The sequence below is a fragment of the Amblyraja radiata genome, chromosome 3 (genome assembly GCF_010909765.2).
Source record: "Amblyraja radiata isolate CabotCenter1 chromosome 3, sAmbRad1.1.pri, whole genome shotgun sequence".
NCBI classification, from domain to species: Eukaryota; Metazoa; Chordata; class Chondrichthyes; order Rajiformes; family Rajidae; genus Amblyraja; species Amblyraja radiata.
This window is the reverse complement of record NC_045958.1, coordinates 77,469,128-77,497,122: the sequence shown is the minus strand read 5'-3', so window position 1 is coordinate 77,497,122 and position 27,995 is coordinate 77,469,128. Positions and strand designations below refer to the sequence as shown.

At 41.4% G+C, this 27,995-nt stretch overlaps 1 protein-coding gene across 5 annotated transcripts in view; it reads left to right on the top strand.

Moving 5' to 3' along the window:
* svep1 (sushi, von Willebrand factor type A, EGF and pentraxin domain containing 1) overlaps positions 1 to 27,995 on the top strand; it is a 159,876-nt gene that overhangs the window by 86,517 nt on the left and 45,364 nt on the right. For 4 of the 5 annotated variants that reach the window (XM_033018157.1, XM_033018158.1, XM_033018155.1 and 1 more), the window contains 17 exons: positions 23 to 108; positions 3,714 to 3,810; positions 3,894 to 4,007; positions 5,036 to 5,149; positions 6,865 to 7,066; positions 8,860 to 9,017; positions 11,072 to 11,273; positions 12,827 to 13,002; positions 17,714 to 17,838; positions 18,751 to 18,874; positions 19,334 to 19,504; positions 20,892 to 21,065; positions 23,412 to 23,531; positions 24,370 to 24,546; positions 25,087 to 25,171; positions 25,570 to 25,761; positions 27,596 to 27,763. In XM_033018157.1, coding sequence (XP_032874048.1) covers positions 23 to 108; positions 3,714 to 3,810; positions 3,894 to 4,007; positions 5,036 to 5,149; positions 6,865 to 7,066; positions 8,860 to 9,017; positions 11,072 to 11,273; positions 12,827 to 13,002; positions 17,714 to 17,838; positions 18,751 to 18,874; positions 19,334 to 19,504; positions 20,892 to 21,065; positions 23,412 to 23,531; positions 24,370 to 24,546; positions 25,087 to 25,171; positions 25,570 to 25,761; positions 27,596 to 27,763 — 2,485 coding nt within the window. Of the gene's footprint in view, positions 1 to 22; positions 109 to 3,713; positions 3,811 to 3,893; positions 4,008 to 5,035; positions 5,150 to 6,864; positions 7,067 to 8,859; positions 9,018 to 11,071; positions 11,274 to 12,826; positions 13,003 to 17,713; positions 17,839 to 18,746; positions 18,875 to 19,333; positions 19,505 to 20,891; positions 21,066 to 23,411; positions 23,532 to 24,369; positions 24,547 to 25,086; positions 25,172 to 25,569; positions 25,762 to 27,595; positions 27,764 to 27,995 lie in introns of all 5 variants that reach the window. The other variant, XM_033018156.1, reaches the window with a different exon arrangement.

Genomic DNA, 27,995 nt, shown 5'->3' with positions numbered 1-27,995 from the left:
CAATATTATTTTTCTTTCCAAGGTTTCAATTCTGGACATATACCAGAAACTGCCAGCCTACTAATACCAACACCTTTGGAGAGCAGACCAAAATCGAGAGTAAGCCAGGTGAGATCTGAATAAAAATATTCAAATGCGAATCACTTCATTAATGTGCTACATTGCATATGATCCAATATGATAGACAATAGACAATAGGTGCAGGGGTAGGCCATTCGGCCCTTCGAGCCAGCACCGCCATTCAATGTGATCATGGCTGATCATCCCCAATCAGAACCCCGTTCCTGCCTTCTCCCCATATCCCCTGACTACGCTATATTTAAGAGCCCTATCTAGCTCTCTCTTGAAAGTATCCAGAGAACCCGCCTCCACCGCCCTCTGAGGCAGAGAATTCCACAGAATCACAACTCTCTGTGAGAAAAAGTGTTTCCTCGTCTTCGTTCTAAATGGCTTACCCCTTATTCTTCAGCTGTGGCCCCTGGTTCTGGACTCCCCCAACATTGGGAACATGTTTCCTGCCTCTAATGTGTCCAAACCCTTAATAATCTTATATGTTTCAATAAGATATCCTCTCATCCTTCTAAACTCCAAAGTGTACAAGACCAGCTGCTCCATTTAGAACGGAGACGAGGAAACACTTTTTCTCAGAGAGTTGTGAGTCTGTGGAATTCTCTGCCTCAGAGGGCGGTGGAGGCAGGTTCTCTGGCTGTTTTCAAGAATGAGCTAGATAGGGCACTTAAAAATAGCAGTCAGGGGATATGGGGAGAAGGCAAGAACGGGGTACTAATTGGGAATGATCAGCCATGATCACATTGAATGGCGGTGCTGGCTCGAAGGGCCGAATGGCCTACTTCTGCACCCATTGTCTATTGTCTATTCTCTCAACATATGACGTCCCGCCGTCCCGGGAATTAACCTTGAGAACCTACGCTGCACTCCCTCAATAGCAAGAATGTCCTTCCTCAAATTAGGGGACCAAAACTGCACACACTTCTGCAGGTGTGGTCTCACTAGGGCCCTATACAACTGCAGAAGGACCTCTTTGCTCCTATGCTCAAATCCTCTTGTTATAAAGGCCAACATGCCATTCGCTTATGATATGATAGAGGTATTAACTGGATACGTTCCGAAGAAGTAACTTTGGGTAACTGCATTTGGAATGGAGATAAGAAGGAATTTCTTTTGCCAGAGGGTTCTTATGGTTTATGATCTTACGGTTTTTAGGAACATCTATTTGAACGCTAGAGAATAAAAATCTTTACACAGTAAGTTCTTCAGATCTGGAATGCACTGCCTGAAAGTATGGTGGATACAAATCCTTTCACGATTTTATGAAATATAAGGAAAAAGGATTTGAAGGTAAAATATCCGCAGGGCTCTGGATTAAACGTGGGAGAAAGTGACTGACTGGACTTTTCTGCAAAGAACTGGCACGGTCTCAACAGGCAAAATACTTTCTTTCTCTGATGTACCGATTCCATAAACCAATGGCTTTGCATCATTGTATTTCATTAAAATTCAATTATCTCTGAAAATATTTTCTCACAATATCAAAGATTGATATTTCGAATATGCCTGTGTTATTTAGATTTTGTTGATAAATTCACTTTTACTTCTACAACCTGTGACCACATATGACAGCATTTCATCTCCTGGCTCTGCTTGTCCTATGGGTGCAGGGCACAGGAATTGTTAGAGCTTGCTCCAGAGTCTAAATTCTACTTTTACAAGATTTGCGTTGGTTCATTGATCACGGCCACAAAGTTCTGCATTTATATTGCACCTATCAAAATGTTAGCACGTTATAATTCATAATCAATGCAAAGTAGGAAACATGGCAACCAAAGTATGAACCGAGGCATATGATAATTGCCAAATAATCTGTTTATAAACATATTGACTGAGCAATACATCTGATAAGGAAAGCAAGGAGATTTCTTTGACCTTGGTAGGCAGACAGAGCCTCAGTTTAAAAGACACTACCTCTGCAAGTGTGGCACTTCCTCAGTTCTGCATTTGATGTGTCAGCTTATGGCTGCCATATTATTCTGGATGCAACATATCCAACCATTATCATGAGGTCCTATAACAAGACTACTTTGTTTTCCACGTGAAACCAGAAATGTCAAATCCAACTTTGGTACTTGTAGATAATTCCCATAAAAGCTTCAGGTGCAATCCCTGAATTTCACACAAGGAGGACTGATTAAACAATTTGATCACATGGGAAATAGTGAGGGGGAGGAGGGGCTCGCTGATACAGCAGTTGGTGCTGCTGCCTCACAACTTCAGGAATCTGTGTTCAATCCTAGCCTTGGGTTTTGTGTGGAGTTTGTGTGTTCTCCCAAGGACCATGTGGTCTCCTCCAGGTGCCGCGGTTTCCTCCCATGTCTCAACAATATGCTGGTTCATTAATTGGCGACTGTAAATGATCCCATGGTGTAGAATTGTATGGAATGGACGACCAGGTTTAAGAGAAAATGAGGTGCAGTGAAATAAGGAGGGGGAATCGAACTGTGGGATTGCTCCCTGGGACCCACATGGACATGATGGGCTGAAAGGCAGAGCCTTGGGCAATGTTGCAGAGCAAGGGATTGAGGAATGTGGGGACACAGTTCTATGATGAATATCTTTAGCCAGAGGGTGATGAATCTGTGGAATTCATTGCCACAGATGGCAGTGGAGCCCAAGTCATTGGATATTCGATAGGTTACTGATTTGTCAGGGTGTCAAAGGTTATAGGGAGAAGGTTGGAGAATGGGCCGAATCTCCTAATTCTGCTCCTATGATTTTTTATTTTTTTTAAATTTATTTATTTATTAGAAGTAGACATATTATAAAATGTAGTTACATATTATAGTAAAAAAAAAACTTTTCATATACGTCAGTCATACATTATTAAAATTTTCCATTATCAATTACTTCTGCTTCTAGTATTTTTATTTTTTATAGAAAGCGAGAAAAAGAGAGGGTAGAAAGTTACAAATAAAAAAGAAAGCCAAAAAAAAAAAAAAAAAAAAAAAAAAAACAACAGAAAAACAAGGGAGGTGGAATGGGTTACCTGTAATACATCAATGGAGATAGGTTCGTAGGTTATAAAGTATAGCTTTTCATCTGTTCCTGAGTTCAAGTTTCAGCTGGGTCCTCGTGCTGTGCCAATCTATCCCTTCAGATAGTTAATGAATGGAGCCCAAATTTTATGGAAAAGATCTTGTTTGTCCATTAAGACGTCTAATTCTTTCTAAGTATAGGGTCTCCGACATTTCCGTAATCCACATTTTAATTGTGGGGGTTGTAGGGCCTTTCCAAAATTTTAATATTAATTTTTTTCCGGTTATTATACTGTAATTGAGGAAATTTCTTTCGTTTGTTGTGAGTGTTAAGCTTTGTTCTGATATTCCAAGTATTATTAATTTTGCTCCTATGATTTATGGTCTTATTATAAGATTTAAGAATGTTTTGAAGACTAAATTTGCGAATTGAGTAATTGTTTACTGATATATATATATATATAGTAATTGTTTACTGATATATATATATATATATATATATATATATTATGGTATATGGACACACTGATCTGTTCTGTATTTATGACTACAATATCCTGTCGTGCTGCAGCAATGCAAGAATTTCATTGTCCTATCTGGGACACATGACAATAAACTCTCTTGACTCTTGACTCTTGTTTTCTTTTCCTCTTTTCAATGAAGGAGTTCAATGATTGTTTCCTGCACCCATGTCAACATAATGGAAGCTGTGAAAGTATTGGATCTGGATATGTTTGTGTGTGTCAGCCTGGATTTGCAGGTGGGTGCAATATTTCCACACACCATTCTTCCGCACACTGCAGACTGAGGAGCATCTCATTTATATGGTGTGTTGTGTATTAGGTACCAACTGTGAAACAAATATCAACGAGTGTGCTTCAGACCCCTGCCACAATAATGCAGCATGCCAGGATGGAATTGGAAGGTTTGTGTGCTTGTGTCAGCCTGGTTTTATGGGTAAGTCACCTCTCATTAATTTCTACCGCTGACATAACAAGAAAGAGTAGATTCCCTGCACAGTTTCAGACCTGTGCATTAGCTCTGCTGCAATGGAATTGTTATGTTCTTAACAAATCACGTGTTATAGAAAATAATGTTACAGGAATCGTTTGTTCAATGGGGAAAAGGGGGTTTGGAACTTTTTGGGTTTGGGGGAAAAAGACAAAAAATTTCCCCAATAGAATTTTCAAAAATAAAAGTGATTATTTTTGTTACCTCAAGCTAAAAATACTAAAGGCTATATGCTTCATTTTTTTAATAGACTATAATTGCACGTATCAATAGAAGCGATTGCTTGTCAATTTCAAAGGCCAATGGGTAAAACTGAAAAATTCATTTTCTGCATTTTATTTAAAACATGTCATATTTTCTTAGTAATTGTCTTTGGCAAGGAGTCCAGGAAATCATTTCAGAAGAAAATTCCTTTCATGTTTCATGACATAAATCATAACCCTCCAACAAGAAAGAAACAGGGCTTTCTCCTTTTTCCCTTCGGATGGCTTCATTGTTACATTTAGCACTATATGAATGAGGGATAACAGAATCTTTAAATAAATTATTAGACTATATTACCAAGCAACCTCTTTGTAAGTAATAGGTTATATTTATATGTTGAGCATTATTCCCTCCATTCCATGATACAAATACTCTATTATTTAAAAATATTTAAATATAATTTAAAGCTATTTTGATAATTCATCTTCTGCCCTTATTTCAAAAGTATGCCCCAAACTGTATAGCATTTCACTGTAAAATATTAATTACAATCTTTAATTTTTATTTCCTTCTGAAGATTCTTCATTCTGATAGGTTGCGCCATCTACTAATTAATTGTTCCTGGCTAATAAATATTTATTATTAAACAGTGATGTTGGAACAGAGAAAAATGGAAGTGGGCATTCCACTAAATCTTTGTGACTGGCTGTCTTTGAGCTGAATGGCAAGCCAAAATGTCCACGCCAAAATCTTGTGTGGGTATTTTCCAGGTCAATTCTGTGAAGAAGCGCTGAATGAATGCATCTCCCAACCATGCCTCAATGAAGGAAAATGCATTGATGGGATTAATGCTTATTATTGCAAATGCACTCATGAGTTCAAAGGTAAACTTTTATTCAATTCACTGCACCTTTTGGAAAATAATTCTTCTGTGGAGAAATAAGTAACAGTCTATGGTTTATTCAATGATTGACCAGTTTTGTTGTATTCTAAGATCAATAGTGTGCAGAGAATTTCAGAAGCACCAGTTATGGTATGTTATTGAAGTGATTAGATAGAAAATATAGATGACACATCCGATTAAGTCTTTAGACTTTAGTGTGGAAAGTGCGGCCCTTTGGCCCATTAAGTCTGCGTCGACCAGCGATCACCCCATACACTAGCACTATCCTACTCACTAGGGATAATTTGCAGGTCAATTAACTTACAAACCTGTATGTTTTTGGTTTGGGAGCAAACCGGAGCACGTACAAACTCCGTACAGACAGTTACGATCGAACGCTGGTCTGTCACGCTGTAAGGAAGCAACTCTGTGGCTGTGTCACTGTGCTGCCCAAGTCCAAGGGGTCCCTGCTTGTTTCTAGGCTCCACATTTACTTTTCTTCCACCCAGCGTACACTTCTATTCTTTTCTCCCTGTTATATTTATTCAGTTGTTCCCTAAATGCAGCTGTTATTCACCCCGGCTACTCCATGTGGGAATCATTTCCACATTCCCCCCATTCCTTGAGCAATGTTCATTTTTCTGTTGAATTAATTGGTGATTATCTTGTGTTTACAATTCCTAGTTTAATTTTAGTTTGAAATTTCTTCTCCATGTTATCCAACTAAAACCCTTGGCTTATTTCCAGGGTAAGATGCCGAGCCTGGTCAATTCCATGACTTCGCAATTTTGGTCTCATCCTTGTAAATCTTGTTTATGTCTACAATGTTTCAATCTTAGAAAACTTTCTGACTTGACAACTTGTACGTATCAGGCTGGCATGAGCACAGAAGAACTGCTGACATTTTACCTTCTCTGTGGTCATATAATTCCTGTGCTCATTTTAATTATGTAACAATATATTTTTACTTCATCACAGCCATTCCCGTTATTGCTGAATGATTGATCAGCCAATTGATCAATTTACCTGAAAGTAAAAAATACCATAGAACTAGAATTATTGAAATTTGATTAAAAACCCAAATGGTTCCCTCATTCTTTTGAGATGGAAACCTGCCAACCTCAGCCTATATATGACTGCAGCACCATACTGGACCAGTTGATTCTTAACCACCCCCTCAGTGCCCCCTCACTTCTTTCCCAATAGTAAATAGAAATGATCAGTATTCCTCACACCATGTAAGAGAATAAAGAAAATGGGGCATGTTTAGCCAACAGAGCTAATATGCTAATATTATGATGACACGTCACCCATTCCTTCTCTCCAGAGATGTTGCCTGTCCGGCTGAATGACTCCAGCATGTTGGGCCTAGTTTCGGTTTAAACCAGCATCTGCAGGTCCTTCCTACACATGCTAATATATATGTTTAGTGTTTCAGAAAAAATGGCATCCTTATCAATGGAGCAATCCCTTAAACAACTGAGATCTTTGTGGTCTGGTCTCAGGGATGGGATTTGAACCCACCAGTTTCTGAATTGTAGATGACAGCGTAGCCCCCCCAAAATGCAGCCTACAATTGTAGAGGCAAATAAATTCAGAAAGTAGGGATGATTTCTAGGCTCCATTAGGAGAGATTTCATAAGTTCTACTTCTGATTTCATAAATCGCATTCTCATTGTGGTTGTGGTTGTGGTCATTCTTTCCTATTCTTCCCAGGAGCCCAATGTGAACTGGATATCAATGAATGCCTGATGACACCATGCCTCAACAATGGCACATGCCACAACGTGATTGGTGGATTTCAGTGTGCATGCCGGCCAGGTTTCCGGGGTGACACATGTGAGGTTAACATCAATGACTGCGCCAGCCTGCCTTGTCTGAATGGAGGGTCCTGCATTGATGGTATCAATAACTTCAGGTGAGGACGATTGCCTCGCAAGTGAACTGTAAAGGATTCTGAAGATGGACACAAAAAGCTGGAGAAACTCAGCGGGACAGGCAGAGAAGGAATGCGTGATGTTAATTAACCATGTATAAATGTTTTCATGTATTACATGTATAAATCGTTCTTACATTCGGGAACATGGTTAATTAACTGGTGGCATTATTTCCCTGTCCTAACGGCCTTTGTTTTAGCCGGTGATTACATCTATTCCACCCCTCCCTCGCAAAGATGTGGGATTTCAATTTGAGCGCACTTGATTGAATAGATGCAAGCGGCATGTCCAGCGCCTCTCCTGGGCGCGCAATACACGAAGCCGATGAAATGACACAACTGTCACACCAAAGAGAGACACAAAATGCTGGAGTAACTCAGCTGAAGAGGCAGCATCCCTGGAGAGAAGGAATGGGTGGAGTTTCGGGTCGAGACTCTTCAGACGCACTCTGAAGAATGATCTCGGCACGAAACGTGGGAGCTTTGGTGCGTTCCGCAAACACCGAAACAGTAATAAATAAACCATCTGTCCCCGTGGCCAGGGTGAATCACCCTGGTGTGGGTGTCAAAGTGCGGGGGTCGGGAGGGGGGGAGGATCACCCTGGTGTGGAGGTTGGGGTCCGATGGTGGTGCATCGCAGTCAGTGACTGTGAGACGCTCCCGCGGGTGGAAACGGAGGTGAGAGAGAAGGGGGAGAAAAGGGGAGAGAGAGAAGGGAGAGAGAGCGGGGGGAAGGGGGAGAGAGAGAGAATGGAGAGAGAGGGTGAGAGAGTGAAGAGAGGAGAGAGAGGAGGAGAGAGAGAAGAAAGGAGAGGGAGAAGGGAGAGAGTGAAGGGAGAGGGGGAGTGAGAGAAGAGGGGAGAGAGAAGGGTGAGACCGGAGCGTGGGGTTCATTTTCCCACACAAGCCATAGGTGACTGGGCAGTCTGTACCCAAGCACCAAGTTGAAAGTGACCGAAGGTGTGCATTCCTCGGGACAGCCCCCACTCTACCACGGCCACCCTCCGCGGGCTGCTGGTCGGGTGGAGCGTAGGTTTGGGACAATGTTCATGCTTTCACAGTGATGTAATGGACGCGGGGGTCTGGACCAATCGCTGACAAGTCCCGCCCCCCGGCAACGTCAAGTCCGTTATTGGACGTTTCTGTTGAGCGGCAGTTGGTCCTTTGGCCTGTAGGCAACGCTGCCTTTCGGGTAGATGGCGTTTCGACAGAGCGGCTATTCGGTAAGTTTGCTTTTAGGCGTATCTGACCTCTCTGTCCTGGGTCTCCTCCATGGCCAGAGCGAGCAACACCGGAAATTGGAGGAACAGCACCTCATATTCCGCTTGGGGAGTCTGCATCCTGGGGGCATGAACATTGAATTCTCCCAATGTTGTTAGTCCTTGCTGTCTCCTCCCCTTCCTCAGCTCTCCTGCTGTCTCCTCCCATCCACCAGCCTTTGGGCTCCTCCTCCTTTTTCATTTCTTCTCCCCGCACCCCCACCCCCCATCAGTCCGAAGAAGGGTTTCGGCCCGAAACATTGTCTATTTCCTTCGCTCCATAGATGCTGCTGCACCCGTTGAGTTTCTCCAGCTTTTTTGTGTACCTTTGCTTTTAAGCAATGCAGCCTTTCATTTCGTAGCATAGCAAATGGAAAATGCCTGACTATCATTGGGATAAATGTGGCTTTAGCTGTACTGATGTTGAATCCATCTCACGGATATTTTTGTTTCCATTCATAAATATTCTGGAAATAAAGCTTCTGAGAGCTTTTAATTATTGATTTCTTTATTTAGATGTCAGTGTCCTGCAGGCTACAGTGGTGTGGTCTGTGAAATCGACGTGAATGAATGCGAGTCCAATCCATGCTTGAACCAGGGGGTGTGTACCGACACACTGGCCTCATTCATCTGCAAGTGTCCACCCGGCTACAGTGGGACACGATGTGAAATGGGTAAACTCTTGGGCAGCTCAATTTTATTCATAGTGCATTACGATGTCTGACCAAAGCTGAACAGTTGCTATGGTACAAAGAGCTCTGAGGTGGGGAGCGGGGTGGGTGCGTTGGGGACTGGACAGATGCTGTTGACTCTGGATCACAAGAGTAGAGCGCATAATATTGAGTTGACTGTCCATCCAAAGCTGCCTCCTTATCCGTCTTCTATTATTTCATGCCTCATAATTCATTACCCTCTCCATGTAACTTTCAAAATAAATAACGGGATTGCAGAGTGTTCTGACACGGAATGAGGCTGTTCTGCCCATTGTTTCTACTCACTAAGAGAGCGCAATGCAGCCTAATCCCATTTTGCAACTTTTGTTCTATAGCCTTGTCAATCGTGACACATGTAGTGCTCGCACCTTTTAAATATGATGAAGTTTTGTGTCTTCACAGCTCTTCGAATTGGTGATTCATCTTCTACCCTCGTCCTTTTACCAGTTACCTAACTCTATACCTAGTTACTAATCTTTCCTAACTGGTGTTGTATAGAGTCATGACATAAACTTCTTTGCTCTCATATTCCATGCCAGAGGTGATGAGAAAAAGTATTCCATCAGAAATTATTCTAGTTCTGATGCAAAAGATGCACAGAACAAATGTATTTAATTGACGTGCAACAATCCCAAATTGGAGTTCCTCAATTTTATTTCTGTTTTAATTTAATTGAGTTTGTGTGACGAGGTGCCACAAGGCTCAGTGCTGGGACCCCAGTTATTTACAACATATATTAATGATTTGGATGAGGGGATTAAATGTAACATCTCCAAGTTTGTGGATGACACAAAGCTGGGTGGCAATGTGAGCTGTGAGGAGGATGCTATGAGGCTGCAGGGTGACTTGGATTGGTTGGTTGAGAGGGGAGATGCATAACAGATGCAGTATAATGTGGATAAATGTGAGGTTATCCGCTTTGGTGGCAAGAACAGGAAGGCAGATTATTATCTGAATGGTGTCAGATTAGGAAAAGGGGAGGTGCAACGAGACCTGGTATGCTTGTACATCAGCCACTGAAAGTAAGCATGGAGGTACAGTAGGCAGTGAAGAAAGCTAATGGCATGTTGGCTTTCAACATCGGAAGCCTGGATCGCCTCGGCGCAGAGGGAGAATAAGAAGGAAAGAGACAAAAACTTAAGACTTTTGCCTTCCATCACAGTGAGGAGTATTCAACTCACTGTGGTGGATGTTAATTTGTGTTTTTGTGTGTGTTTTTGCCATTTTTTACTATATGTAGGACTGCAAGGCAACAAAATTTCGTTCAGACCGCAAGGTCTGAATGACAATAAAGGCTACTTTACTTACTTTACTTTACTTTGAGTTCACGAGCAAGGAGGTCCTATTGCAGTTGTACAGGACCCTGGTGAGATCGCACCTGGAGTATTGTGTGCAATATTAGTCACTTAATTTGAGGAAGGACATTATTGCTATTGAGGGAGTGCAGTGAAGGTTCTCCAGGTTAATCCCAATATGGCGCGACTGATATTTGATGAAAGAATGGGTCGACTGGGCTTGTATTCACTGGAATTTAGAAGGATGAGAGTGGATCTTATAGAAACATATAAAATTCTTAAAGGATTGGACAAGCTAGATGCAGGAAAAATGTTCCCGGTGTCAGGGGAGTCCAGAACCAGGGGCCACAGTTTAAGAATAAGGGGTAGGCCATTTAGGACTGAAATTCGGAAAAACGTTTTCACCCCGAGAGTTGTGAATCTGTGGAATTCTCTGCCACAGAAGGCAGTGAAGGCTAATTCAATGGATGTTTACAAGAGTTAGATTTAGCTCTTAGGGCTAAAGGAATCAAAAGATATGGGGAAAAAGCAGGAACGGGGCACAGATTTTAGATGGTCAGCCATGATCATATTGAATGGCAGTGCTGGCTCGAAGGGCCAAATGGCCTACTCCTGCTCCTATTTTTCTATCTTTCTATGTAGTTCTACATTGAAACAATGGTCAAATCACCTTTGCTTTCTCATTGCATGTCATCAGATAATTATGTCATCTTTCTGTAGAGTTGTCCTCCAACTTTAACCTGGATTTTGATGTTTCGGGGATCTATGGCTATGTTCTATTGGATAATGTCTTGCCAACACTCAGTGCACTGACCTGTGCTTTCTGGATGAAATCTTCTGACACCACAAACTATGGGACTCCGATTTCTTATGCCTTGGATAATGGCTGCGACAATGCATTCTTGCTAACGGATTACAATGGGTAAATTCTTCTACATTAATAACAAATAATTGCTATTCTCATTGTTTTCCACCTGTTAGAAAGGGATCTTAAGGGCCTGTGATAATTCTTTTTATTCTCAAAGATGTGTGCTGCTGGCAATAAATCTGTTCCCAGACGCAAACGTTTCACTTCAAATGCAACCCTTACACAAATTGAATCTGAGACCGAGCCATGAATTAAAAGTTACTCTTAATGTATGATATTGATCACATGGGATGGTCTATGCTTTACTCCTTTCAAAAAGTGTAAAGTACCATGTAGAGGTTGAAACTATCAGCTGTATTTCTTCGTTTCGGCCCGAAACGTCGCCTATTTCCTTCGCTCCATAGATGCTGCTGCACCCGCTGAGTTCCTCCAGCAATTTTGTGTACCCCCAGCTGTATTTCTTCAATGGAAGCTGAATGCACAGAAACATGAGTTACTGGAAGTACAATGGCAGAAACCGAATGCCACACCATAAAATATTGAAAACGTCCTCAGAATGTTATAATATGATCCTTAAAGACTTGATAAATAAAATATTGCCAATCCCCAGCCATTAAAATATCCAATTGTCTATTTGTTCTGGCTAAAAAGCATCATATAACAGTGGCTACTGTTCCTCGAACTCCCATCTATTTTCATTGAAATCATATTTTTACTATGCTGATAGGATGTTTTAACATTATAATATCCAATATAAAGCTGAATGACTATTGTCTGATATTAATGCTACCGAATAAAGTTTAGAATTTAGAGATACAGCGTGGAAATACCGACGACCATCGATCATCCATTGACTAGTTCTATGCTAAGTCACTTTAGCATCCTACACACTCGTGGCAATTTAAGAAGCTAAAAGTTGGTGATATTATTGAGGAATGTTGATGATGAACCTGAGGGACTGCGGTGTGGCTTGTGAATAAAATGCCCAGCAACCACAGAGCTATATTTAATGGAGTATCAATAGAGTGGATTGCTTTGTCAAACTGCTTGTCAGCCCGACAAATTGGGAGCATTCCATCACACTCCTGATATGTCTTGTAGATGGCGGACTGATTTTGGAAAGTTAGTAAATCAGTCACTAGGCACAGGATACCCATCCTCTCTGACCTGCTTCTGCTGTTTTTGCTGAATTTATAGGAATTGATCATAAATGATAGGATGTTAGATTCCATCTTGCTGGAAATACTTTGAATATAACTTCCCATATAACCAGCACTGGTTTGAACATTGACCAGGTCTTTCTTTGTACAGTCATGGGCAGCTTCCATATCTGAGGGGTTATGAATATAACTTAAAATTGTTCAATTATAAGTAGTTCTCCACTATTCCACTTCTGATCTTGTAATGAAGAGTAAGTTATTGATGAAGCAGCTAATGATGGTTGTGCTAAACACCTGCAATATTAAATGGATGGAATTGACAAATTGATTTACAAAATAATGTCTTCACAGCATTTGTCTCAAATCTAGCATGTTGATGATATGGTGCAGGCAGATTGGCACTGCCTCAGAGCTGAGCTAATAATTATTTCCCTTTCTGCCAACCAGTTGGGTGTTTTACGTCAACGGTAAGGAAAAAGTAACTGATTGCCCATCAGTCAATGATGGCAATTGGCACCACATCGCAGCAACGTGGAATAGCACAGATGGGGCATGGAGAGTTTACATAGATGGGAAAGTCTCTGATGGAGGCAAGGACCTTTCCACTGGGAAAAGCATTCCAGGTAATATATTAACAGTGTTCCTGTGCACGTTTCATTAATATCTGGTTGCCTTTAAGAGGTTTAATAAAAATAAAATGCCCATCTTTATTTGTATATGGTATAAGCTTGATAGTGACGAGCAATAGTGCTCCTTAGAAATCTAAATATTCAAACATTAAAATGGCATTAATTCATGTTCATTGCCGGTCTTTTTTCAGTGGAAAAATTACATGTAAACATGTAATCGTCCCACAAAGTCCATGTTGACCATCAAACACCTATTCATACTCGCTCGATGTTATCTCAGTTTCGCAACCATTCCCTACACACCAGGGACAATTTACAGAGGCCAATTAACCTCCTTGAGATGTGGGAGGAAACACTGAGCACCCAGACAAATTCCACATGGTTACAGGGAGAATGTGCAAACTCCATATAGACAGCACCCAAAGTCAGGATCAAGGCCAGGTCTCGAGAGCTATGAGGCAGCAGCTCTACTATTGGCGTCAATGTGCCGCCCTTGTTCCATCCAGTTTATTTCTATTGTAACCCTACAGAATGTTGATAAATTGATGTAACAATTACAACCATTGCCATTTTGCCAGCTTGATCGAAGTTGTGTCCAAACCTGGCAAATCTCAATCTCAATTTAGATTTAGATTTTTTGCAGAATCCCATAACACAGATTTGTAATTGCCGCCCCAACCATGAAACTGAGGCTGGAGGTTTGTAACATGTTACTGAACTCTCCGCAAAGGGTCACCATCTTGAGGGATATTTGTGAGTTTTGACAATTTTGAAGATAAAGCTACTGGTTTTTAATTTTCTACCAAAAAAAAGATTATCAGAAAGGATACCGGGTAGTAACTCTGGGTGTCTTCAAAGTAGAGCCATGGGATATTTTGTGATCACCTGAGGCAGATTTTGGTTTAACATTTATGTGAAAGAGTACCTCTGACACCACAGCACTTTCTTGCAACTCAGCTGAAGCAAAAGCCTTGATTTTGTGCTCAGCTCTCGAGAGTGGGATTTGAACCCACAACCTTCTGATGGGGATAAGAGAACAATATATTGAGCCACAGCTAACAGCATTTCATTGGCAAAAATAGATACAGTGCGATACAACAGATTATGAATGTGGTTGCTTCCAGCCCCTTGGTGAAACAATAACAATGAAATGCATAGGAAGAGGTTGTTTGGAGCTTGAAAGGGGTGAGTTTCAAGTGAAACTGTGCCAACAATGTGATTTCCCCAAGTAGCTTCTTCAAGGACTCCAAATAAAGTGAAAACTTTCAATTATTATTTCCCAACTATTGCCTAGTGCCTACATAGAAACATAGAAAATAGGTGCAGGAGTAGGCCATTCGGCCCTTCGAGCCTGCACCGCCATTCAATATGATCATGGCTGATCGTCCAACTCAGTATCCTGTACCTCCCTTCTCTCCATACCCCCTTTAAGGGACCCTCCATACCCACAAGGGCCACATCTAACTCCCTCTTAAATATAGCCAATGAACTGGCCTCAACTACCTTCTGTGGCAGAGAATTCCAGAGATTCACCACTCTCTGTTTGAAAAATGTTTTTCTCATCTCGGTCCTAAAAGATTTCCCCCTTATCCTTAAACTGTGACCCCTTGTTCTGGAGTTCCCCAACATCGGGAACAATCTTCCTGCATCTAGCCTGTCCAACCCCTTAAGAATTTTGTAAGTTTCTATAAGATCCCCCCTCAATCTTCTAAATTCTAGCGAGTACAAGCCAAGTCTATCCAGTCTTTCTTCGTATGAAAGTCCTGACATCCCAGGAATCAGTCTGGTGAACCTTCTCTGTACTCCCTCTATGGCAAGAATGTCTTTCCTCAGATTAGGAGACCAAAACTGTACGCAATACTCCAAGTGTGGTCTCACCAAGACCCTGTACAACTGCAGTAGAACCTCCCTGCTCCTATACTCAAATCCTTTTGCTATGAATGCTAACATACCATTCACTTTCTTCACTGCCTGCTGCACCTGCATGCCTACTTTCAATGACTGGTGTATCATGACACCCAGGTCTCGTTGCATCTCCCCTTTTCCTAATCAGCCACCATTCAGATAATAGTCTACTTTCCTGTTTTTGCCACCAAAGTGGATAACCTCACATTTATCCACATTATACTGCATCTGCCATGCATTTGCCCACTCACCCAACCTATCCAAGCCACCTTGCAGCCTCCTAACATCCTCCTTACAGCTAACACTGCCCCCCAGCTTTGTGTCATCCGCAAACTTGGAGATGTTGCATTCAATTCCCTCGTCTAAATCATTAATATATATTGTAAATAGCTGGGGTCCCAACGCTGAGCCTTGCGGTACCCCACTAGTCACTGCCTGCCATTCTGAAAAGGACCCATTTACTCCTACTCTTTGCTTCCTGTCTGCCAGCCAGTTCTGTATCCACATCAACACTAAACCCCCAATACCATGTGCTTTAAGTTTGTATACTAATCTCTTATGTGGGACCTTGTCGAAAGCCTTCTGAAAGTCCAGATATAACACATCCACTGGTTCTCCCTTATCCACTCTACTAGTTACATCCTCGAAAAATTCTATAAGATTCGTCAGACATGATTTACCTTTCATAAATCCATGCTGACTTTGTCCAATGATTTCACCACTTTCCAAATGTGCTGCTATCCCATCTTTAATAACTGACTCTAGCAGTTTCCCCATTTCCGATGTTAGACTAACTGGTCTGTAATTCCCCGTTTTCTCTCTCCCCCCCCCCCCCTTTTTAAAAAGTGGGGTCACATTAGCTGCCTTCCAATCCTCAGGAACTACAGAATCTAAAGAGTTTTGAAAAATTATCACTAATGCATCCACTATTTCTGGGGTTACTTCCTTAGCGGTGAATTATAAGATGATTTGAGATGCCACATTTAGCGTACAGTATGAAGTCTGGTCATCCTATTGCAGGAAGAATGGCACCAAATTGAGAGGGTGCAAACATTTTTTATAGAAATATTATTGGGTCTGGAGGGTTTGAGTTATAGGGAGAGACGAGATAGGCTGTTTTATTTTTCCTTGGAATGTGGGAAGCTGTGAGGTGACATTATGGAGGTACAGTATATGAAATTATAAGGAACATAGATAAGGTGAATAGCTTCAGTTTTACCCCAAGGGAATCTACTGTAAAACATGATACATAGGTTTAAGATGAAAGGGGAAAACGTCAAAAGGGAACCGAGGAGTAATGTTTTCACATAGCGAATAGTATGTATATGGAACATGCTGCTAGGGGAAGTGGCAAAAATAGGTACAATTATGACATTGAAAAGGTACATGGATAGGAAAGGTTTGAAGAGATATGGACCAGGTGCAGTCAAATGAGACTAGCTCCATTAGGCAACTTAGTCAGCATGGATGAGTTGGCCCAAAGTTCATGTGTTTTCACCTCTATAACTCTATGAAACGTTTTCCCGGACCCAATAAGCATGGATCAACAATTTGGTGTCTGGAAACAGAAATGTTGGAAGAACTCAGCCAGTCAAGCAGCATCTGTGGAAAGACCCAGCTAGCATTTTGGGTCATTTACCCTTCCTTAGAACATAAAATCTGGCTCCAGCTGAGTTCTTCCTGCATTTGTTTATGTTCCAGAATCCTACACCTGTAGGTTTATTTGTATTCCATGTATTTGAAAGCTGAATTCATACAACAAGGAAACAAAAAGAACATGTGAAAGTTTTGGTGGCACGTGTGCAAAAGGATTTAGAGTGGATTATATTGGATTAGCCAAAAATGTTTTACATGAAATTGAATTGACAACTTCTGAAGATTAACAGGTAACTAGTGCTCAAGGAGTTGAGTGACCACCAGGGGGAGTTCAAAGTATGGTTGTGCGGATTTTGCAAAAACAATGTACTTTCATTCAGTGTTTGATACAGTAAATATCCTTTTTAAGGGACATTATCAAATAAATGTTGGTAGGAGCCACAGAAGGTAGGTTTTAAGGAGCACCTTAAATGAAATAACGAATTGAGAAGCTCCGTGGCCTGGAGCGTTTGGAAAGGAGGAGAAGAAGGGAGTGGAACTAGAGAGATTAGGGCTTGGGCAGGGTAGTTAGAATGGTATCGAGGTGGGCCGGAAGATGTTACAGCTAAAGAGAGATGCGAGGTCATTCATGAAAGGATAAGTAATATATGATTGAGTCATTTAATATCAATATAACGCTTGTCTGACTATTGTCATAACTTGTTATTATCTCAGGGTGGCTCATCGAGCAATCCTTCTTCCCTCCGGCTACGTTCAAAGTTTTTCATTACCGACTCTTGAGTTGTTTTATCCTGGAGATTTTAACTCCTGGAGGTTCTCAACTCTCACTGCCTTGTCCTCATTCATCCCCCCACTGATCAACTGACACATGTAAAATTGACATTTCTCTGAGGTCTGTCCTATGTTTTCCAGGAAGGTCAGATTAATTTCCAGAGCCTGGATTTAAGCAAAGTCATGGTTGGGGAATAATACTTTTGTGTGTAATTAACCCTTCAGAGAGATGGGCTTGGGTTGTTTGGCAGGCTGCTGAGAGGATTGTGCGATGATACCCCCAGAAATAGAGCAGGCAGACAAACACAAGCTCCTCTAGCCTGTATTGCTGTTGATAATCCATGACCTGATCAGAATTGACTTCTTGGTCTTTCCATATCTCTTTACATGTTGGATTATCCTCGATCTAACCCTTCCCTTTGCACCCCACAAGGTGGTGGAGCGCTGGTGCTCGGACAGGAGCAGGATCTAAAAGGGGAAGGCTTCAACCCTGCAGAGTCTTTTGTGGGCTCATTGAGCCAGTTAAATATTTGGGATTATGTTCTGACTCCAGAACAAGTAAGTAACTGTTGACGTATTTGAAAATTCTTGCATTATAGCGTTTGTCAACTTTAGGTGCCCCACTATTTGCTGCAGTCACCAAAGTACGTCTAACCAGTTGCTGAATAGCACGATGTTTTGTTTTGTAGATGTCCTTTTGAGAGAGAAACACATAAAAGGTGCAGGAAATAGAAGGAATATGGTGATATGGATGAAATGAGAAGGGTTAGGAGGAGGCTCATGTGGAAAATAAAGACATGTAAACTTATTGGTTTGAATGGGTTGGTTAAAATGTTTATTTAATTTAATTCCTTATAGCTCTATACAACACAACACCCACCTTTAATGGTATTGAGTAGAAAAGGTTAGAAGAGCATTTTTCAGAAATTAGAGGCTCTAGTAAACGGGCCTAAACATTTTTCATGGTTAGCCAGTGAGTATTTTGTCCCTGTGCCCACTACTGGGCAGTTTACTAACCCACATGTCTAAAGCATCATGCACTACTGAATAGGCTCTGCATGTTCAAGGTTTTTCCTTCATTATCAAGGTAATTCCTTCATTTATTTCATGAGCAAATAAATGGAATCGGGAAATATGGGGCCTCTGCTGCGATGTCACTATGGACAGAAATTCACGGTGAGGGAGTTCAATTGATGGTTGGAGGGACAGGGTCATTCTGGAATTTAACTTGAATGAAAATAAGAGATAATTAGGCAAAGAGAACCCTGATAGAAATAAATCAGGCAGCTAACTGGGTAGATGTGCCTGGTGATTGAACTGAGAAAAAAGCGTGAGCGTTTACCCGAGTGAAATAATTTGAAAATAAGTTGTAAAGGTAACTTGAGTGGGCAGTTTATTCAGGTGCAGTTTACTGGGTATAATGAACGACTAACTGAAGGGAACAATTGCTTTTGCTTCTCCCATTCTCAGATAAAGTCGATGGCCACTGCCTGCCCTGAAGACCTCACAAAGGGCAACGTATTAGCTTGGCCTGATTTTGTGGCAGGAATTGTCGGCAGAGTGAAGAAGGATTCCACAAGTGTTTTCTGTGCTGGTAATTTCTCTCATTACTCATGTAACACCTTTGTTTCTGTTTTGCACTAAGGGTTAAAACTCCCCAAACCCCCCATTCACAAATTACCTGCATATATTACCTGCAACACTCTCGTCCTGCTTCTCCTCTCTTCCAGTTTTCTTCTCACCCCCCCATAATCAGTCTGAAGAAGGGTCTCGATCCGAAACACCACCTATCCACATTCTCCAGAGAATGCTGCCTGACCCGTTTGGTTACAGCAGCAATTTGTGTCCTTTGTGCATTAACCAGCATCTGCAAGTCCTCACTTCTATGTTAAAACCCCTCCCCTATTTTCACCTACTCCCACCAGCTCCAGTTTTTTGCAATGTTAAATTAATTCCTAACTAATCAGCTGAAATAAATACCGTGCTTCTTTTGCTTGTCGTCAAGGTCAATTAACTAAATTAATGCGTTTACTCTTTTTCAAATTACATTCAGATTGTCCTGTGCTTGAAGGATCTCAACCGAGTCTTCAGGTGTCCAGTACTGATTTGAAACCAGGTTCAAGGGTTGAATTATCTTGTGAACGCGGTTACCATCTTATAGGTGACAGTCTCCTGCATTGTCGGAACTTGGGAGCATGGAGCTATCCAATACCGTCCTGTGAAAGTAAGTTGTTACTCACTGTAGTCGAACACTAATGGGCAGCAGAATGCAGCAGTGTGGCATAGATGGTACCCAGTGACCTGGGGTACAATCTTAACCTCGGATAATGTATACGTGGAGTTTTCTTGTTTTCCCTTTGACCACTTGGGGTTCTCCGGTTTCCTTCCACCTGACAGACAGGTGAATTGGTGGGTTATTTGGCCAGGTGTGTAGGTGAGTGGTAAACTCTGGAGTTAGGAAAGGTGTTGGTGCAAATGTGGACAAACTAGATCATAGAGAAAATTAATGGGGAATGGGATTGCTCCATGAGTTGCCATGGATGCACAGACAGAAATATGGAAATTGTTATATAGTAACTCAATTGGTAGATGTTATACCCAAATGGAAAACTCAGAAGTAAAAAGAAATGGATGAAAATTCAACCATCGGCTACTCCAACAACATATTCCTAACTAACATCATGATCTCTATCGACAAAAGGGAGCAGCAGGAATTTGGGAAAACCACCATCTGTCAGATGCCCTCCCAAATCCCACACCATCCCGACTTGGAAATAAAGGATCGGTCCTATCCTTGTCATTGTGTTTGAATTATGCAGCTCTCTCCCCAAAAATGGACCATATTCACCGGTAGGTTGGCAGCATTCCAAGAAGGCAGCTTCCCACCAACTTCCCAACGGCAGTTAGGCAAGGCTAATAAATCCCCACATCTGAAAAATATATATTTTTAAATGAATGTTTGTCTGACATCCAGTATTCAGTGGATAAAGTTTTCTTCCAACTAAATATTAGAAAGAATGAAATCTGGTCCCTCACACATGCAGTGCTCTCCAGCAACTAGGTCATTGCTCTCCCTCCCTGAAAATAAACCATTTCATTCACATCCATTATGGCGTGTTTGGCCCCAGGCTAAGCTTCACATAACTTATCCATGCCCCTACTTCCACTTTTGTAGCTCATCTGTTGTTAATCCTTATGCCCCTGTCCCACTTAGGAAACCTGAACGGAAACCTCTGGAGACTTTGCGCCCCACCCAAGGTTTCCGTACGGTTCCTGGAGGTTGCAGGTGGTTGCCGGAGGTTGCAGGTAGTGGAAGCAGGTAGGGAGACTGACAAAAACCTCCGGGAACCGCACGGAAACCTTGGGTGGGGCGCAAATTCTCCAGAGGTTTCCGTTCAGATTCCCTAAGTGGGACCGGGGCATTACTTATCCCTTTGTAGATTACTGAAACTCAGTCCTCATCCCCCCCCCCTCCCTCCCCCCTCACACACATAGTTCTAAACTCTCAGAATTATATATCCTGCATTAGCTGATTTTCAATTTCCTTGAATATAACATGTATTCTTTGTAGTGAAGTGACATTTCCTTTTTGCTTTGTGTGTGGCTTCCAGGGATTAACTGTGGCTTGCCTCCAGCCCTTGACAATGGGAGCTTTACTGCTGAGGACTATCTTTTTGGCAGTGCTGTGTCCTACCTGTGCAACAATGGTTACTACCTGCTAGGAGATTACAAGCTATTCTGTACTGATGATGGAAACTGGTCCGGTGTCGTGCCTGTTTGCCTAGGTAGGTGTGGAATCATTAAATCATTACAAATGACAAAACTGATTCCAAGGACCAAATCTTAACATGTGCTTCATGCACAAGAACAGCCTAATACCATTGTTCTGCATCATTCAGTAACCTCACTTCATATAAACAATATTTTGGTCTCCCTACCCAAGTGGGTAACTTCATGTTTCTTATAATATTCTCCATCTTCCAATATTTTCACATGCACTTAAACCAATTCATATCTTTTGCATATTTTTTGTGTTATCCCGATAACCAACATTTCCACCAACGTTTGTATCATTAACATGCTTTTTCGGCAAAAAAAAAATGTGGTTCTTTTTATAAATTCGTGAATCTAGCTTAGAAATTATTGTTTTATTGACCCATTTAACCCAAATTTGATTTTTGTTAGTTAAACAACCCTCAATTCATTCTAATATATTACTCCCAATGTTTTGAGCTTTTACCTTGTACTATAACCTTTTGTAAGGTACCTTCCTTACTGCTGGAAATACAACTTACTATATACTGGTTCCCCTTTTCCCATTCTGTCGGTTAGAGCCTTAAAGAGCTCTAAAAAATATGTCAAACACATTTTCCCCTTTATATTCTGCCATTCAATCATGGCTGTTTTTTTCTCTCTCGGCCCCATTCTCCTGCCTTCTCCTCATAACCTTTGAAGCCCTTCCTAATTAATAACCTATCAATCTTCACTTTAAAATTACCCAATGCCTTGGCCTCCACAGCTATCTGTGGTAATGAATTCCATAGATTCATCACCATCTGGCTAAGTAAATTCCTTCTCATCTGCATTCTAAAGGTACTGTAAATCCTTTTATTCTGAGGCTGGTCTTGATTCTCCTATTACTGGAAACATATTTTCCCTGTCCACTCTATCTAGGCCTTTCATTATCTGGTAGGTTTCAATAAAATCCCTCCTCATCCTTCTGAACTCCAGCGAATACAGAACCTTCAAATGCTCCTCATACATTAACCCAATTATCCCTGAGTTCATTCTCATAAACCTACTCTGGACAATCTCCAACACCAGAACATCCTTCCTCAAATATGGAGCTCAAAACTCCTCATAAAAATCCAAATGTGGCTTCACCATCACCTTATACAGCCTCCGTATTACATCCTTGCTTTTATATTCTAGCCCCTTTGAAATGAAAGCCAACATTGAATTTACCTTCCTTTCCACCGGCCCAACCTGTATATTAACCTAAGATAAACACAAAGTGCTGAAGTAACTCAGTGGGTCAGGTAGCATCTCTGGAGAAAAAGGATGGGTGATGTTTTGGGTCTGGACCCTTCTTCAGACTGAAAGTGAGGGGTGGGGATGAAGAGCTGGAGGCGAGAAAAGACCAGGACCAATTAAGGCCGACCTCAGACAGGGCAGATAACCTTTTGGATATCACCAGCACTCCCAAGTCCCTTTGCACATCCAATTTCTCAATCCTCTCCCCATTTAGAAAGAAGTCTATGTCTTTATTCCTTCTACCAAAGTGCATGATTGTACACTTTGCTACGCTGTATTGTATTTGCCACGTCTTTATCCTCTCTCCCAACCTGTCAACCTAGAACTCCCAAAGTGGAGCTGAAAAAACTTCATGGGCATTTATTTTATTTTATTCTTCAGTCAGCTTCACGTGGATGGAGCATTGGTTCATTATCCCAGTGTTGTTTGTGCAATCTTGCATTGCATGATTTCCGTATTGTACCATTCCACTTTGTCATTTTTGATGCAGATTATATTAGGGATTTTTTTCAACCCTTAGAGCAACTTTTTAACATACATTTGTAAGTCAGTCATAGTCATAAAGCATGGAAACAGGCCCTTCAGCCCAACTCATTCATGCCAACTAAGAAGACCCATCTAAGGTAGTTCCAATTACCCTCATTCAGCCCAAATTCCTCTGAATCTTTCCTATCCATGTATTGGTCATTGAGGGAGAGGTTGTTGTCTTGGTTTCAGGTTACAAGGTTCTTAATTTCCTTCCTGTACTTCATCTCATTATTATTTGATATCTGGCCCACTGTGTGGTATCGTCTGCGAGCTTGTAAATTGAGCTGGATTAGTACTTGACTGTACAGTCATAAGGGTTATAGTAGGGCAATGAGAACATATAATTGTGGGGCACCAGTGTTGAGGATTATCATTGAGGATAATTTTTGATGCCTATCCTCACAGATTGTGGTCTGATGGTCAGGATGTCAAGGCTTCAGTTACAGAGGGGAGTGCTAACTCCAAGTGCTAACTCCAAGTTCCACAAGTTTAGAGATCAGCTATTGCCTTGTGTCCATTGTACATCACCTCACTCTCAGCCGCTAAATATTAGTGTTTTCTGTTTCCAGACTTTGATGAATGTGCCCTTGGATCAGACTGCGATAAAAGATCTGACTGCATTAATACCATTGGATCCTACACCTGCACCTGCAGGCCACCATACACCGGCCATGGGAAAAATTGCACTGGTATAGTTGTTACATGCCCAGTACATTTATTGCCTGCCAAACCTCTCCTGAAACAACAATGAAAATTGAGACCAGAAGCACTAAAGAGATCCTTTCCATTATAGACCATAGTGAACCAGTTGGGTTTTTAACTTTGGGATCTGATCCCGCAGCTTGTTCTACAATTTACAAACTAGGTTCAATTGGTGTGATCTCATCCTCTAAATTATTAACACCGAAACTACTTGCTATTCCTATATATGTCATTTCATTTTGCTTGAATTAGTCATCGTGCACAAAGAGATCATATGTTTCCTTAAAAGGCATGTGCAGGGAAAGATAAATATATTCTCATTCCCTGCACAACCTGTATTGGATGCTAACAGTGAAAACACCCAAATTCATTAGTTGGAATAGTTATTATCATAACTATTACGTACTATTTTTATTATTATTAATTATTATTACTGTACTATTTAACTAAACCCACAGTATTTCTTCAAAGTGGGTAATCAATGAACTGTAAATTCACTTCTTACTGAACATAAGCAGTGTTTTCTTTCTTTTACTATCCTAAGAATATTTAATTCCATTTGGAATAGTTGCAATGTCAGTCAATGCCAATGTACGAATGTACAATGTACGAGTGGTAAGAATGTGGAGCTTGTTCCCCAGGGAGTGGTGAAAATGACCAGCAGAGATATATTATGGGAATCTGGAAAGCCGTGTGGAGGATCTACATTGTGAAATGAAGGAGGATGGGGTAGGGGCTCGAGTGGGCTAATGGGCTTTCTGAACTCTGGTAATCAATGCAGAAAGGAATGAATTCCTCTCATGTTCTCCTTGCGCTATTCCTCAGATCCAGTCCAGTGCAGAGACCCTGGGAGACCTGCTCACGGACTAGCCGAGGGTGCCGTGCACTTTGTAGGTAGTCAGGTGACTTTCTCTTGTGACGATGGCTACGAGTTGAATGGAACTGCAAATGTCACATGTCTGGAGGATGGCCGGTGGAGTGACACAGTGCCACGCTGCCAAGGTATGCAACCCTAGTGACGATTTGGTCAATATCATTCCGAAAATAGGCTGTGGGTTGGCTGATAAAGGTAATCAAAATGATGAAAAGGTTTGATCATCTTGACGGAGAGGTGATGCCTCCACTTATAGGAAGCCCGCAGCAACATTTATAAATAAGTCAAAAATCGAAAATAAATTCCTGAGATAATCAGGATTTTCCCTGCATGCAGTGGAACGTGCCATTCATATTTTTCTTACTTCGTGGCTGGTTGATTTTTGAGGTGCTGTGATTTGGGGATAGGGGGATTGTAGTAGAGGGTGTTGAACCAAGAATATGATATCATATCGGTAACATATTTTACAAGCATCCACCTCTCTGATTTCCTTCATCTTAATGCCAATTGAATAAAGAACTGGGCAAAGCTCATTTTCACATTTCTAATTCACTCCATGGTCTGCTTCTTTAATCTCTACATTCCTGTATCAACATTACCTGCTGGAATTGTGACACTGCCAGTCATTATTACTTTCAGTTTACAGTCATGTTATCTTTCTATCCTAGCTCAATCCTGTGGCATGCCTGGTGTCCCAGCTAATGGTACGACTGAAGGCACTGATTTTACCTATGGTATGAAGGTGGTGTACAGGTAAAAAGGTTTTTCCAAAGTTTATTTCACTTTTTCATTCCCATCAACTCCTTCTTGCCCTTCGCCAAGTAAAAATTAGTAGGGAATCAAAGGAGACGGGTCAATCAGTGGAGTCTTACGAAGCCTCAAAGAAGGTGGCTGCGTGTCAGGTGCATTACCTCACTTGCAAAACTTATGATAAAGTGTCAAACTTCCTACCATTTGCCACAGTGGTTGTGCATTTAGGACAAATCCAGTTAAATGAATGAGGGATAGGATATGTGAAGGAGGCGGGAGGAAAATAAAAATTGCATAGGGCTGTTTACGAGCTGTGCATTTCTATACAATTCCAATGCCGTTGTACACAATGTTTACCAATAACGTTGTTTTATTCCCCCTCCTTTTCCTTCTTTTTATAGTTGCAATAAGGGATATGTGTTGTCTGGAACAGCAGAAATCTCTTGTTTAGCCAATGGTAGTTGGAGTCATGAAACACCTACTTGTGAACATCTGATGTGCCCTACTCCACAGGATGCAGACAATGGAAGATACATCATGAATGGCTTTTCCTATCTCTCCACCGTTACATATGTCTGCAACAGCGGATATCAGTAAGTTAAGTCAAGCATAGTAAATTATAATATTGCTCATTATTAACACTGAGAATAACGTACACCAATCCTCCATTGTCTCTAACTTCAATACCCGGCTATTGCTTATTGCCTGTCACACATCGTACTGTGCCATCAATTCAGGAAGACCCCACCAAAACTTCCCTGCTTCTGTTACTTTTTCAGTGCTTCTTAAAATTCATCGCTTTAACCCAACGTTTGGTCCATAGCCCTAATATCACCTGATATTTAAACTGAAAATGCTGTAAATATTCATAACAGTGCCTTACGAAGAGCAGAATCGTGCTTGTTTTGATCATTGCCCTGTGTCATTGAATATTGCCAGCAATTTTTGTTTTTATTTCAGATTTCCAGCAGCTGCTGAATTTTATTTTACATAGAAACATAAAAACATAGAAAATAGGTGCAGGAGGAGGCCATTCGTCCCTTCGAGCCAGCACCGCCATTCATTGTGAACATGGCTGATCGGCCCCAATCAATTACCCATGCCTGCCTTCTCCCCATATCCCTTAATTACACTAGCCCCTAGATCTCTATCTAACTCGCTCTTAAATCCATCCAGTGACTTGGCCTCCACTGCCCTCTGTGGCAGGGAATTCCACAAATTCACAACTCTCTGGGTGAAAAGGTTTTTTCTCACTTCAGTCTTAAATGGCTTCCCCTTTATTCTAAGACTGTGGCCCCTGGTTCTGGACTCGCCCAACATTGGGAACATTTTTCCTGCATCTAGCTTGTCCAGTCGTTTTATAATTTTACATGTTACTATAAGATCTCCCTCATCCTTCTAAACTCCAGTGAATTCAATCTTTCCTCACTTGACAGTCCCGCCATCCCAGGGATCAATCTCATGAACCTACGCTGCACTGCCTCAATCATAAGGATGTCCTTCCTCAAATTAGGAGACCAAAATTGGACACAATACTCCAGATGTGGTCTCACCAGAGCCCATAAAACTGCAGAAGAACCTCTTTACTCCTATACTGAAATCCTCTTGTTATGAAGGCCAACATTCCATTAGCTTTCTTCACTGCCTGCACGCCAACTCTCAGTGACTGGTGTACAAGGCCGCCGAGGTCTCGCTGCACCTCCCCCTTGCCTAACCTTACCCCATTAAGATAATAATCTGTCTCCTTGTTTTTGCCACCAAAGTGGCAGGTTGATATTAGTTTTGTCCACTAGCCTTCCTGTGAAACACCTATTGATATTTTAGCATGCTAAAGGTGATTGATAAATACCCGCTGAGTTTCTCCAGCATTTTTGTCTACCTTTGATAAATATTAGTTGCTTTCTAGTTGTTGTGTTCTTCTCCATTGATATCCAGCTACCCCAAATGCATCACTTGGCTTCCTGAAGCATTACTTTGTGATTCTGCTTGCCGACCTACATTGTCTCCTGGAATGCAGTGCTTCAGTTTAAAATGTTCTCTTCCTTGATTTTCTATCCATTCCCAGTTTCACAGCACCCATTCTTGGTAACTTTCTCCAACCCTATATCTCTCTTCATTCTCTGAACGCCTAAAATGTCTAACGCTTACATGTTCACTATTTTCATTGTTCTGTCATTGGCTGTTGTTCCTTTAATTCCATAGCTCTGATATTCTCTCCTTAAACATCTTAACCACCCTTAAGACTCCTCACAATATTCTGGTCATTTGTCTTTTGTGGTCCTGGGTCAAATGTTGCTTGATGCCCTTGTACCTTGGAGATATTTAGCTATCTTTTAAGAAACCTATGAAGTGCAGATTCTCAGAAACATTTGGAGATCTGATGCATTGTACTAATATCTCCTTTCAACCATTTTTGAATCACTAAAGGTTGCATGGACCAGATGTTTTAGTCTGCAATGGCACTGGTCAATGGAATGGCACCTTCCCTGTGTGTGAGATCATATCATGTGGGCCTCCACCATCGCTTCCTAGTGCTAATGTTGTTGGAAGCAATTTTACCTTTGGAAGCACCATTGTCTACAGTTGCAAGAAAGGGTAAGACCTATATCTATCATTGTATGCTTCTGTATAAAAATATATTATTTTCCATCAAAAGGAAGACCAGTTGGGATCAAAGGAACAGGAAACCATTTAGCTCCTGGAGTCTTCATTTGGGATGGGCAATATATAATGACTTTCGTTGCGATGCCCACATTTCATGAGAGAATATAAACTAATTTCTGTCACCTTAACAAATGTAACCTAATGGGCAGGTGCAATTGTCTTC